Here is a 14,800-nt window from a genome sequence, read left to right as displayed (position 1 = left end):
AGCTACCATTAAACCAGGTTCTGTACTAAGATAACCATCTTCAACACTTTTTAATTCATATGTTTTAAAATTCTTTAGTTTAGAGTCTTTTCGTAATTGTCCTGAACAAATATGCACTGTTTGAGGTTTAATTACAGTATCTTTTTGCAATCTAACTACTGAAGCAATATGTACATCTTCTTGTAATGTGACATAGCTATTTTTAACTCTCATTGATAAAAGATCAAAATAATTTCTGCATTTGTTCTGAATGAGAAAGTCCCTTCCAAGTATTGCTTTTCTATTCATATTTGAGACCACATAAAATTTATGTTCTATTTTTTCACCACCTATTCGAAAAATAAGATTGGTGTATCCATCTACATGCAGTGAATTACCATTTACAGACTGTAATGAAACTTTATGATTTTTAAATAGTTTTGGCATTCTATTTAATGATTCATATGTCCTCCTGTTAATTAATGAGACTTCTGCTCCAGAGTCTACTAATGCCCTAATCTTCTGTTTCCCTATTCTAATTGTACAAGAGTTTGGATTTCCTGCTAGCGCTATAAAATACGTTGATAAATCATTTTTCCTACCATCGACTTCTTTATGACAGGAAGATCTTAGTTTAAAGGCCTAAATATGTTCTTTTTAGGTCTCAATACACTCTTACATTCCCTCATAAAATGTCCTAATTTCCCACAATTCCAGCAATCAATATATTTTTTCCAATCGTAATTGTTTTGAAATTTACTTTGGCTTAATTTCTGCATATGTCTAGTGGCTTTCTTTCGTAATAATATTGCATGAACATATTTCTGACGTGTCCTACATTGCTTGACATTATGACCTAGCCTTCGGCAATATTGACAACGAAGTTGTGGCTGAGTGTGATCTAAGTCTTTAGCTTTTTGACAAATTTCTGAAATATTTTGCTGGCAAGTGACATTTCCGAATCGTAAATTAAACTGATCTCTTAAATTTTGTTCATTCATAGCTGACGTAACTGCAGCCTGTAAAGTTTCCGGCGAATCACGCATAACTTTCATTTTCAGATAATTTTCTGTTAATCCGTCAATAAAATAACCTATTAACTGTTTCTGAATAATTGCTAAATTAATAGTATGATTTTGACCTTGATCCTGATTTTCATAGGCACCTTCTGCCAGAGTTAATAATCTTTCAGCATAGACATTTACATTTTCATCAGGTTTTTGTTTTATATTTTGCAAAAGATATAAAGCATGCTGTGAGTCGTGTATCTCAGAAAATCTAGTAAATAAAGCGTGTTTTAAAGCAGCCCAAGTACAATCTTGATTTTCGTTTATAAATCTATGTATGAAATCTGACACTGGCCCTGTTGCAGTCTGATAGCAAATTAATTTCTTTCTATCATCATTTAAATCATTTAAAATAGAATATTTTTTTATTGATTTTACCCACGACTTAAAATCTTCAGATTTACCATCAAATTTTGAAATCATATGTTGTACGCTCTGAGTTCCTATTGCGGTGGAAACATTTTTTAATTGAATAGCCAAATCTTGAAAACTTTGCTGAATAGAAGCGTTGTCTGCCATTTTAAAAAAAATTTTCTAACAAGCAAATAGAATAGACAGTTTTCTAACCTTGTTTCTCGGCGTGATCATCTAGTGGTATTGCGTACTTCATCGTAGTGCCCCGACAACATTCCAAAGGTCCATCCTGGTCTGCGGCTCCAGAAACGCGCGTTGTAACGTAGCGTGGCAATTTAATACAACAAACATAACCTTTTAACCAGTTTTATTTATCATAGCAACAGTCTTTAATATTTAAACATAACATTTTAGCTAGATATTATTAAGTAAAGGTGACCTTATCAATCTAGCATCTATAACCCATCTTTCTCTCTAACTCTAAATCTAACTCTCTCTCTGACCGTAGGTAATTATATTTCAGCATATATATTTAATTAAGCAGTCTAGCCGCTATGTAAAATTACACAATTCGTCGTGCCTTTTTCCTTAACATATCTAACTTTGATCCCGGAAGTAAATGATATAAACAACTAAGTATACCTGTTTAACCCTTGGGCTACATGTTTTGTGACAGGTTTGACAATTCAGCTTTTCAATTTAGATTCAAGTATTATAGTTTATCATCTTTCTGCGTAGCATATTAAACAATGATTTATAGAATATACAATATTCCGAACCTTTCAAACCTGTTACATTACACTTTTGACAGCTGGCGGGCTCGACATGTTGCCCGTGTGCATCTAGTTTTTAGTTTTCATTATCATACCATGGTTTTTGTTATTTTTGTGTATTAGTATTTAACTAATTATTCATCTTAACTTCTTTAATCATGTTCGCTCTTCTGGCAGCTTGAGTGTACATGTCAGAAATATCTGAAGGAATAGTATTCAGTTATGTAACGCCGGGCAGTTAACCTAACCAGTGTTCCTGAATTCTGTACCAGTACAAACCTGTTCTCGTAAGTAACTGCCAACTTCCCCACTTGAATCAGAGGTGGAAGACGAATGATTTAAGACACAATGTCTTTTATCAGATCGTCACGTAGAACATACGCCTCGCCAAATTATACTTATTTAGTGTTTTGATACACTTTATCTTTATCTCTCTTATTACTTAATATTTTGACACACACTCAAGGTATTGTCCATGGTAATATCTTCATCCACTATTGGAGTCATTAAACACTCTGGTGACAGCTCCAGCTTCCTTAGATATGCCCAGATTCACTATCCATCATCGAAGTAGTCGAGCGCGCTGTCTCCTGTGGCAGCTCTTGTTTAATTACTTGTCATAAAATCGCTTTTGATATCAATTGCAGTGTATCGGTTATAAGGATCCTGAAGATATAACACCACCAGTAATTTCAACTGAATTACAATGTAAAGGAATGGTGTACAAGCATATTACATAAAAGGTCATATTTATATATTTTCGTGTTGTTGCTCGTTCACAGTGCTAAATGTGCAAAAGTTTACTTCTGTTTATATATTCAATACAAAATTCACCTCCGCACTTTGAATTAGTGTTTTAACATGTCATGGTGTTTTAGGGTCATGAAGTTCATAAATATTTCAGAATAACAGAGGTCTGTCAAAGTCGGTGCTAAGACCATTCTATACCTCTCCTGGTCAGACACAATTATACCGTGTCTGCTGTTATTTTCCGTTGTTGCGTTCTAGGTTTCTAAAGATCTATTTTAATTAAGGACACATCTGACAGTTTCCTATATGTGTTTAGGCAAAAATTTTCCTACTGACAAATTTTCTTTAAATTTTGTGTACTGACTGAGAATGAATATGTATTAAAAATTATAGGTATTCAGTATACAAAGTTTAAAGAAATTAGGTCATTGGGAAAGACCAGGACTTTGAGGTATCATTTTGTCATGTTCATAGTCAAGGACATTTGCCGGTGTCTATATTGACATAGGACAAAATTTTCTTACGGACAGAATTTCTTCTTTAAACTGTGTTTACTGACAGAGAATTAAAATGGAAAACGGAAATATGAAATAAAGCAAATCATAGGTACCCAGACTTGGTCATGAATTGTCTGCCCTTGAAGGTCTGAAAATACTGAACAATCTATTTTCAAGGGCAGATAATTCAAGACCAAGCACCGGCACCTATATGATTTTTAATACATATTTCCGTTTAAAAAACTTGATTCTCAGTCATTACACTAAGTTTAAAGAAATTCTTTCCGTAGGAAAATGTTTGCCTATATACATAGAGGAAACTGTCAGATGTGTCTTTAATATATAAATATACTTTTTCTGTTGTTTCTGCTAGGTGAGGTTATCTGCCAATTCAGCTAGAACACAGCACATGATGACACTTGGTCTAATGAAGACATACGTTGTCACGTCATCAAATATACTGAAAACGATGATTCCGCTGATAAAAACGGCTGTGAAACTAAAAGTACGTTTTGTTTTAGCTATAATTATGATGGTCTGTATTTGTTATGATAATGGTTTTATCCATAAAAACCTTAATATTCTTAATATGCCATGATAGCCAATTAAATTCAAAGAATGTAGCCTGCCTGAAACAAATTCTTACAACATTGTATGCATATGACTGTGCAGACAATGGGCATATACACAACCGCAAAGACAAAATGAAACAAACAGACAGCAATAATAAGCCAAACACATAAAGGAAAATAGCTAACCACGGCATTTTAATTCCATCTATGTTTCAAATTAAATCTATCCTGACGAAATAGGCTACATATTATGTGTCAAAGCAGCCGAGTTCCATTATGATTTAAGGTCGTAATATTTCATCTAATTTAAAATAAAAATATGGAATTAAATGCCGATGTCGTTACATATTTAAAATCTGAAAAGGTGTCTTTTTAACTTCCATGATTTAATTGTGAATTAATAATTTAAAAATAAAAGTGAAAACAGTAAGCAAGGTAATGTGTATCTGTGTTCTCTACTGGTAAATTTCAGAAATGTCAAGATTACAGTAATGGGTAAATATTTGTATTTGATTGTAAAACTGTTACATTTTTTCCCCAGAAAAATGCAATCTTGAAACCAATGTTTATGAAAGTGCTGAAGTTCAGTGAAGAAATGAGAGATGAAGCAATAAAAACAAGACAAAAGTAAGTTGTATAACATGTGTGTTTAAACCGCGGCGTACACATTAAAGTGTACAGGAATAATTCAAGCCATCCATTAATACTAAGGAATTAGTCAAACTAAATGTCATTGTTAAAAAAGCAGCAGAAATATATATTTGCATATGACACAATAAATGTTTTTGTGATTATGTGGTTTAGGTCACCGGCTATCAGCAACAATTTTGTTGCTTTTATCACATTGCCTTACCAGCTGTGTATGACATTTTGTATCTAACATACATATGCTTGTACAATTTTTTATGTCGGAGGCATTGATGAGAATATTTCTTTTACATTTCGCGACATGAACATATAAGCAAGAGCTGTCCGTTAGACCGCGCGTTTCACTATTCGGCGATATGGCAGTAAAATGAATATATGTCTCAATAAGAGACCTCTACTTTAAAAGGAAGATACACCAAGGGGCATAAAGAACACAAACAAAGAGTTATTGGGATTGTTACCACACATGCAGATGATGATGGTAAAAATATATTTTGAGTTTCAAGTAATAACCTTATATAGTATCAAAGTTATGTCCAGAAAACGAAGATTGTCAAAAAATTTAAGTATCAAAGGGGTATAATTTGTTCAAAAATACAAATCAGAGTTATGGGGATTGTTACCACTCATGCAGATGATGATGATAAAGATACATTTCAAGTGTCAAGTCTTTATCATATATTGTACTAAAGTAACATCAAGAAAGCAAAGATTGCCAAAAAATTTTAAGTATGAAAGAGGCATAATTCTCTCAAAAAATACAGTTAGAGTTATGGGGATTGTAACACACATTATAAAGATTTTTTATTTTATTTTCAAGTCATTATCTTTCAAAGAACCAAAAATATGTCTACAAACAAAGCTTTCAAAAAAAAAAAAAATAACATAAAAATAATTCCAAGTATAACACTTTTGTGACCTTGACCTTGTGTATAATGGGGCCAGCCCCTGCACATACTTTGTTTGTATGCTGGACAATGTTTATGTGAAGTTATAGTAAGATATAAGCAATAGTAACAAAGATATGACAGAAAAACAAAGGTTGCCGAAAAACTTTAACCTTAAAAATAACCTAAGTATAACACCTTGATGACCTTGACCTTGGGTATAATGGGCCCAGCCCCTGCACATACTTTGTTTGTATGCTGGACAATGTTTATGTGAAGTTACAGTAATATATTAGCAATAGCAACAAAGATATGACACAAAAACAAAGGTTGCCGAAAAACTTTAACCTTAAAAATAACCCAAGTATAAAACCTTGGTGACCTTGACCTTGTGTATAATGGGCCCAGCCCCTGCATATACTTTGTTTGTATGCTGGACAATGTTTATGTGAAGTTACAGTAAGATATAAGCAATAGTAACAAAGATATGACAGAAAAACAAAGGTTGCCGAAAAACTTTAACCTTAAAAATAACCTAAGTATAAAACCTTGGTGACCTTGACCTTGTGTATAATGGGCCCAGCCCCTGCATAAACTTTGTTTGTATGCTGGACAATGTTTATATGAAGTTACAGTAAGATATAAGCAATAGTAACAAAGATATGACAGAAAAACAAAGGTTACCGAAAAACTTTAACGAAGAAAGCTCACGCCGACGCCGACGCCGGGGCGAGTAGAATAGCTCCCTATTCTTTGAATAGTGGAACTAAAAAGTAATAAATTACTCTGTTATACATGGTATATTACCAGATAGTTATAAAGCGCCCTCGTTACTCTTTTTAGTTACTTCGAGCTGCAGAACAAAATACAGAAGGATGCAGCGGAGGTCAATGAAGCAAATGCCATGGTTGAGGAGAAGCAAAAGGAGCTTGAAACAAAACAAAAATTCGAGGAAGAACGGAAAAAGAAAGCTCAGGAAAAATTCAAGGAGCTCGAAAAGCAACGTAAACAAAAAGACGAGGAAGTGAAGCAGACTAAACAAATGCGTGATGAAATGTTTAAACAATCAGGTTTAATCATGTTTCTGTTATAAAAGACTTATTTATTAGCTGTCAGATAAAAGTATACGTAATTTAAAACATCTGTACACACAGCTCTCACAGATTCAATCAAGTAGACACTTTTAATATTTTGTGGTTGCATTATATGTTTCTAAATGTTCTTCTTGTAGATAAGATTAGATCCGCATATTGGGAAATGTTCTTGTGTTTTAGATTTTACGACTCATTCAATATACGCCAGCAAATGTTTAATGTTTATCAAACCTGCCACTTGTAAATCATTTAAAAGAAGTGCATATGTGTTTATCTTATTCAGTTGATGGACAAGGAGGTGAAATGTGCAAACAATTTATGGAAGGCATCATGACCCCAAAAATTCCCGACGTAAGTGGGGGAGCAACTGCTATGAAGGGAGTATTTGGCGTTTTCGGACTGGTGGTTAACACCGTTAGAGAACATTACAAGGTATCATGCTATTATGCCATATGTTGTTAAACCTGACACTTATGATTTAGTTTATGATTGCCTATTTTTTATTTAGTAGTAACTTTCTTTGTTATGTTGTGTAATGTTCACTTTGCAAATATTCCTGACTAAATATGAAGACTGTTACGGAGTAAGAATCCAGTTCCATATTACTGTGTTAATGTCTGGAAAATGTACATGTTAACAATTCTTTTATTTGCTTTCCTTAGAATAATTACACACTGTTCTGTTACGTATTTTTGTATATTTATGCAGTCTACAATCTATAAGTACACTGTTGTAGTTTTGGGTGTCTGAGTTCTTAAAACATTGCTATTTGTAGTGGATTATTTCGTTCTTGTTCTGACGTTGTTCCATTTGTAACTGTCATTTATTTCTCAAGGGGAAAAGAGCACTCGCGGCGACTGAGCAGGCCCAGAAAATGCTGAATAAAGCGTCAGAAGACAGAAGTCAAATAGACAGTCAGATGGATTCGAAGGAGAAAGAAACGTTGGAAGCTGGATACAATATGGCAATGTTCGATCTAGAAAAATGTAAGTAAAAGACGTTTAGAATTGACAAAAATAGAATGGATATAATGGTCCAGGAAAGCAACTGCTCAGTAGCACATCAGTGTGATCACTGTCAGTTTAGGTGTTGTCGCATGACATAACAAAAGGTACTGAAAGCTTTTCATTCGGAATTCTACTTCCGCAGAAGGCTTTGCAAAAACTGAAGTGTGTTGCACTGTTGATTTTCCAGTGAGCTAACTCTAACAAATCATGTCGGCTATAACATTGCTTGTATGCATTCAATGTTTCCAATTGACCTTTTTACTGATTTTGTTAGGAACGTATGATTTGACTGTCGTGTGGTGGTGATAGATGTTGTCCCGTTGCTTTGGACGTTGCACATTTCATTACCTGTGACGGGCAGTCTCAGTTAAGCCGAGCGGAGGTGAAAAGAAATTGACCATTATTCGGACAAGTCGAGCATGTTGCCACTGGTGTAACGGAAAATCGTGCAGACTATTAGAATGGATTTAACGAAATGTTACAATAATAGATAATACTGTTTCTTTAATATAAGATTCTTTCAATGGTTGTAGTTGCAAGTGAGAATTTCCGGCCTCGAGGGTAATGGTTTAGGAGGTAACGAGACTCTGCCGAGTTACCGCGTAAACAGTTACACGAGAGCCGAATATTCCCATCTGCACCTACAACCAGTGGCAGAATCTTTTTCTTGCATAACATATTCAAGAAATGATTATAATAATAAAACCAATCGAACGGCTTTCTTTTTAGAACTATTTCTTACAGCAGTGTATTTAATTAAAGCGCGCGAAACCAATTAACGTCCGTAAACAGGAAAGACGTCATGACATTTCAAAGACAAATAACAATATTTAGTTCCGGTTTTGTGTCATCAATTGCAGCGTAAGGTTATGAATTTTTGATAAAATTACGTTTTTTTTTTTTTAAATTGAGAAATATTCTTTCGAAAATCCTGATTTTACCTGCCAAAATACTAGTATCATTTTTGAGGTTGATGTTAATCCAAGGGGGGAATTGAAAGGGGTGTAAGGGGGGAATTGCTTTGGAGTGAAAATTATTGAGTAATCAATCCGGAAGTAATCTTAATTTCACGATTTCATTTGTACAACAAAAATGCTTGCAATTCCACCGGACAAAATATTTACGGATGGCAGGGAACTACATTATTTTTCTAGGATGACGGAAGCGGCAATGAATGTGGCCGAACAGAATGGGAACAATTGAAACTCAAACAATGAAAGCTAAGACAGACAGTAAATTAAATTTGGCCATGATGATCTGAATTAATTTTAATATTATACTAAAGCATAACAAATTTAATATACTGAATAGTTGTCACTTTCTATTGCAAATATTACGGTTGACCAATAGATCTACATGGGAATAGTCTGTTGGTAAAAAAAAAGTGGGAATATGAACAATTGTTAATATTGAAGAAAAAAATTAAAGCTCTGTAGCTCATTTTCTTTGTTGATTATATGCCAAGTTGAATAAAACTTACCCATACCTTCGCCTTTTGCCTTACACAGAAAGTATCTTGCCTCTATCTATTATTTCATGACGTAATATTATAAGTTTTAAACACATTTTACAGCCAGCCTTGGGGATCTAGAGAGCCTTGTAGCGGCATCTGAACAACTTGCTTCAATTGACGGACAGCTAGTGAACATCATTACTTTCTGGGATAATCTAGCAGCCTTTTTGAAGGACTTAAACCAGAAGGGAGAGGTCGGTGAATGCTTTCTAGATGCCATCGAAGATGATGCGTGTGCCGAAATGTTTAATACAGAACTTGTGAAAGTCGAAGAGGTATATAATGCGTAGTTATTTTGGTTAATATTATCATTCACGATGGTGTTGAAATCAAATGTAGAAGACAGTTTGGAATGATACCCAGTTTTATGCGTCATTTGTTCTGAATTTTTGTTTCAATTTGGATACTTTGTTTAACTGTACGGAATGTCAAATGGATCGTAATTGTATCAAAACACATTACCCATTAATACGAAGACACTGCCTATGTACAGCACTGGAGCCATGTTCTTTGCACTATAATCATTCATGCATTTGACAAACATGATTTTAATCAGTATAAAGTATGTTCATGAATTTATATCTATACTGCTTTTTAAATAATCAGATCGTTTACTATCAGCTAAATAAAATTGTTAAAATCATTTTAAAATTACAGAACGTAATACATTTGCTTGACGGAAAATCAAATTTCACTTATTATAGTATTACTCTGATAAAACTCGGCAACTATTTCACAGCCTTGTATTAACTTGGACTAAAACAAAAACATAAATGTACAACATGACTATACATTTTGTACTTACAGGGTTGGGTCCATTTCGGAAGCATTTGCAGGGAATATGTTAAAACCGCCGAACAGAGCATACCTGTAGTATACGGGTTTCTGTCGCAACCTATTGACAAACTAGGAAAAGAGGAAAGGAGCAAGCGTTCCAAAGAGCTTATCGAAATGTGGAAAACAAAAGTGGCTATAGGAGCAGCTCCTGAAGTCCCGAAACTTAAGGATGCAAATTAAATAGATAGATGGTGACATTATATATCGACATTATTAGTGTCAGAAATTGAACAAAAGTATATACTAATATTGAACATTGATTATTGCTTGTTGATCTATCAACTGCTTTACGTTTTGTAAATAGCATGAGTGGCTACTCAAGACCTGAAGATGTGCTTTTGAAACGAATATATCAATTAAAATATCATTACTCGAAACTATGTAACACAGTATATAAGTACAAGACAGACAACAAAAAGTTGTAATATTATTGTTCCTACCAAATATAATACATGGGTTTTTGTTACCAACATTATACGAGCAAGATGCACGTTTTGTAATTCATTAGTAATATGATTTACTACAATCATGTTTTAATACGTAAGACTGTTTTATGTGTACATTGAATCTGGCAATATCTGCACGAATACAGTTAAGTTTGAAGTTTGAAATAAACATGTTAAAATATTTGTTCAATTAACTCAACAACATTTCAAATGCCGCGTCTGAAAGTTATGACCAAAATATATTTTCAGAATCTGACTCTCATACCAATCTATTTCAGACCCGGTTTAATATGTTACAGTTCAGTCACACGGCAACTAGTTGTCATAATAATACATGTACTTGATTGTTTCAGAGCAAGATGTAAGATGTGGTGGCCATGAGTGAAACACATTTTGATTTTAGATGTAAAACAAACAGATGTTCTTTTTATTTCATGTTTTGACCAGATTTCCCCATTTTAAAGCATCATACCATAAATAAAGATGTCAACTATTTACCTCCGACTGGGTACAAGGTTAGGCCATGTAAAGGTAACGCAGGTTTGCGATTCTAATTAGTATTTTTTCAAACAATTTAGTAATGACAAAAAAATGTAAGTTACACGAACTAGTTGTGAATAAGTACTGCTCTTTTTGACACACAAAATAAACAATGGAGTAATATTGCAAAAGATTTAAGCATGGCGCGTTTGACTGAAAATGTATTCAAATGTAGGGTTAACGCACGTTTTTTTGTGTAACAACATCTGCAGAATCCCAAGGGATTGGTTGGTGCACGAGCCCGTAGGGCGAGTGCACCAACATAGCCCGAGGGATTCTGCAGATGTTGTTTCACGAAACAAACGTGTGTTATCGCTATTCTTGCATAAAACACAACTTAAGTGCTGGAAATATCGAAAAAACAAGACTATTCAGCTGACATTAGCCGATCGAAGTCGGCCGAATCAGGTTGTTATGGACACATGTTTTATTTATGCATTTCCAGGGCATACAGAAACAGTGCATATTTTATACATGTCGAACGGACATTCTTGTTGTGGTAATTTCTTTAATATTAAATATATGTAAAATAAGCATGACTCCCCCTTTTTCCGATATATCGGTAGGAACTTTAGCTTTAGAGGCTCGGAATTATGAGAAAAGGGCATACACGGCATCCTGTTTTTACACAATTTGTGAGGTGCCGACAGAACACAATTCTGCTTGGTTTAAATTAATAGTCTGTCCCTTACGCTATTTAAATGTAAATATTATCGTTTAATAGAAACTGGTATCGATACCTATATTCTTCGTGTCGTTAAAAATGAAATCTCTAGGCCTATAACTAGAAAATTTTGCTTTGCACCCCACCCCATCGCGATCAAAGTTTGATAAACACAAAAATTTGAATTTTTCCAACATCGATATAATCAACTTAGATTGGATTTATAAACTCAAACATGGTTAGTGAGATCTACAAATAAATTGAAAAATATATAATAGATACCTTCTGTTCATCAAATGTTCATTAACTATGGAAAAATCCTTCAAACATTACGCTTCGTCATGTTTATGCTTTACATTACACACCATCACTACATCAGTAGACTGCATAGATGTGTAAAGTAGACACAAACATTTTTTAAAAGTTATAGTGTAAGATTTAAAGTTAGCATGTCAACTTTCTCGACTCAAATTAATTTGGAAAACGAAATTGTATTTTTGTAAATGTTGTTTGCCTATCATTTTCAGGGATTAAATCGCGGCGTGTAAACTTACTTTGAGTCAAATACGTGTAATAATACAATAATAAGGAACGTCAGTTCAGTCGCGTATCAAGGGAGGTAGCGCTTATTACAAGTTAAAGTAAAGTTAGGTTGAAAAATGATATTTTTAATAAAAATGCAGATGAAAAGATTTCATAAATCTCGGACCTTTCGACTTCGGCCAAAATTGATTCGGGATCCATAATTTGCTTACGTTGGACCCGCAACAGCATATTCAAAACGTTCACCAACAGCGCGTGCTCACGAGAATCTCCTTGTTTGTACACGTTTTTTCCCTGTTTGTGCGTGCCCGAAATCGGCAAAAACAAAGGTTTTATGCAAGAATCATCGTTCAATCATAGTATATAACTTATAAGTCTAGTTTATCAACGGAAAAATTCAATATGCCCATACTTGAAGTTAAGTTTAAAAACGAAACCAGGGGGCAACGCGATGGGACACAAATGATCAAGGAGGAACGGTATAGTAATATTAAGTACACATATCTTTGCGCTGTAGAAAAAAAGGTATTTGAATGATGCATTTTATGACCAGGCGTGCAAACGTCAATATACGAACTGTTGAAATTTTAATATTTGTAACATATCAAACAATGTGTTTTTTGAATTTCTTTTAAATTAAATGGTAAATTATATTTAAAGGAGTCACAGTGAAAGTATTGCTTCTTAGTATTGATAATAATTGTTTCTTGTATGAGTAACATGATTTCTTTGAAAGTTTAGAAATAAACAGAATCTGGTTGACATTGATTCCTTTTGATTATCTATCTATAAGACCTGTAGCTGGATATTCTGGTGACAGTTAAATATCTTTTCATGTCACTCAATGCAATGAATGTGCGTTTGCAAAGTTAATATCACATGCTTGTTTTCATATTTCGGAAACGAAAGGTATTTTAACTGCTACAATGTTTTTACATGAATGTTCCATTATTTTTGACAAAATTTGGTAAATACTGGATAAAAGCTCTTCAAGAGCGAACATCTTTAGTGCCCGATTGCTCACCTGACGCGAGAGATCACATAATAAGTTCCAAAATACATGCGTAGAAAAATGTAATTCATTCAATAGTCAATGTTTCACTGCATAAGTAGCTTATATTATATACAACTGAAAGAAACCGTAAAATCATTGGTATCTTTTTTTCTGAGATATTTAGAAAAGTTGCTCAGATTTTGGCTCATGTTTACAAAACAAAAACTAATTTACAGATGAAATAGTTTAACAAATATTGTTTAACTTATATCTGACAGCTTATGTTGTTTAACATGTCTTCCTAAATGTCGTCCGCCTGTCAACAATTTCTTGTTTACACGATAGTGATTTCATTTCTGATGTGATTTTAACGAAACTTGAATACAACTTGTATCATCATTAGATCTTGGTCCCTTTCTTGAACCAGCCATATCCCACTATGGGTTCTAGAGTTACAGCCCATATAAGGGCAAAAATGGCTATTTTGGATTTGTCTGCACGATAGTGGTTTCATTTATAATTTGATTTTACCTTAACTTGCACATAACTTGTATCACCATTAGATCTCGGTTCCTTTCTTGAAACAGCCATATCCCACCATGGGTTTCAGACTTACAGCCCCTGAAAGGACAAAATCGGCTATTTTGGTCTTGTCTGCACGATATGGTTTCATTTATGATTTGATTTTACCCAAACCTGTACATAACTTGTATAAAGAATTATTTCTTTTTAGGATTAACTTCCCTTCGTGGTTACTATAAATAGCTTTTATTATAACGTTTTTATAATTAGCTAAAATATCCATATGCAAATTCAGGTGCTAGTGTAAAGAAATTTGCTACGACGGGCGTATATTGTGACATTATGACACTCATGTTTCCCTTTATGTATATACTGAACACTTAAAAACAATGTTCGTGTCTGAAACAGCAGGCCAAATTTTAAAACAATTACCGGTGATATCGGGGATTGACTGTCTACCGTAATCGTTCAAATTTTTGCCTTATGTTCAAATATGGCCATGCCCATGTATGTGACATTTATAAAATATATGCTTATATAAAAGTCTTCTTCTTAATGTAAGTGTTAAATTCATGATAGTGTTCTGAATTACCCGATATTACTGGTTAATTATATTCATTCAAACTTGACATCAACACTGAGAGTGTTTTACTTAATACGTCTTCAGCCCCGCAATAACAAAGCAAAACGTAAAAATAAAGGAACATAGTGTTGCAACGCCTTGGAACAGTCAGTTGCAAAACAACGCTGGTGTGTTTAAAACAGTAGTTTGACAAAAATGCATCGTGAAATCTATATCCCCACCATATTCCAATGTGATAGATTAGTATACATGAAATTAAAACCCCGGTAGCTGAATGTCTTATTCACGCAAGTGAAACTAAAGGCACGTTATGTGAAACACAAAAATGGTGAGATAAATAACTATATGAAAAACCTCTGGTTCTTTAGTATTATGGAGTTCATTTAATATTATCATAATAGAATCCCGCTTAAGCTGGTGCTAGAGGGCGTGAGGGGTATTTCACCTTTCTTAACCTCTCGTGAACAAACTCAGTCAAGCCAAGTCTTCTATTAATTTGATTAATTGAGTTCTATACTTTCAATGGATCT

General features: G+C 33.8%; 1 protein-coding gene across 1 annotated transcript; it reads left to right on the top strand.

The window, feature by feature from the left end:
- Positions 1 to 3,773: 3,773 nt before the first annotated feature.
- Positions 3,774 to 12,939, top strand: LOC123546434 (uncharacterized). Its single transcript, XM_053550783.1, has 7 exons — positions 3,774 to 3,925; positions 4,534 to 4,619; positions 6,371 to 6,597; positions 6,905 to 7,053; positions 7,457 to 7,607; positions 9,202 to 9,416; positions 9,949 to 12,939. Exons 1-7 carry the CDS (start codon positions 3,830 to 3,832, stop codon positions 10,156 to 10,158), a joined length of 1,134 nt encoding a protein of 377 aa, XP_053406758.1. The 5' UTR covers positions 3,774 to 3,829; the 3' UTR covers positions 10,159 to 12,939.
- The last annotated feature ends 1,861 nt before the right edge of the window (positions 12,940 to 14,800 follow it).

Source organism: Mercenaria mercenaria, chromosome 9 (genome assembly GCF_021730395.1).
Source record: "Mercenaria mercenaria strain notata chromosome 9, MADL_Memer_1, whole genome shotgun sequence".
Taxonomy (NCBI): domain Eukaryota; kingdom Metazoa; phylum Mollusca; class Bivalvia; order Venerida; family Veneridae; genus Mercenaria; species Mercenaria mercenaria.
Note: the sequence above shows the minus strand (reverse complement) of the source record. Positions and strands in the feature narration are given on the sequence as shown.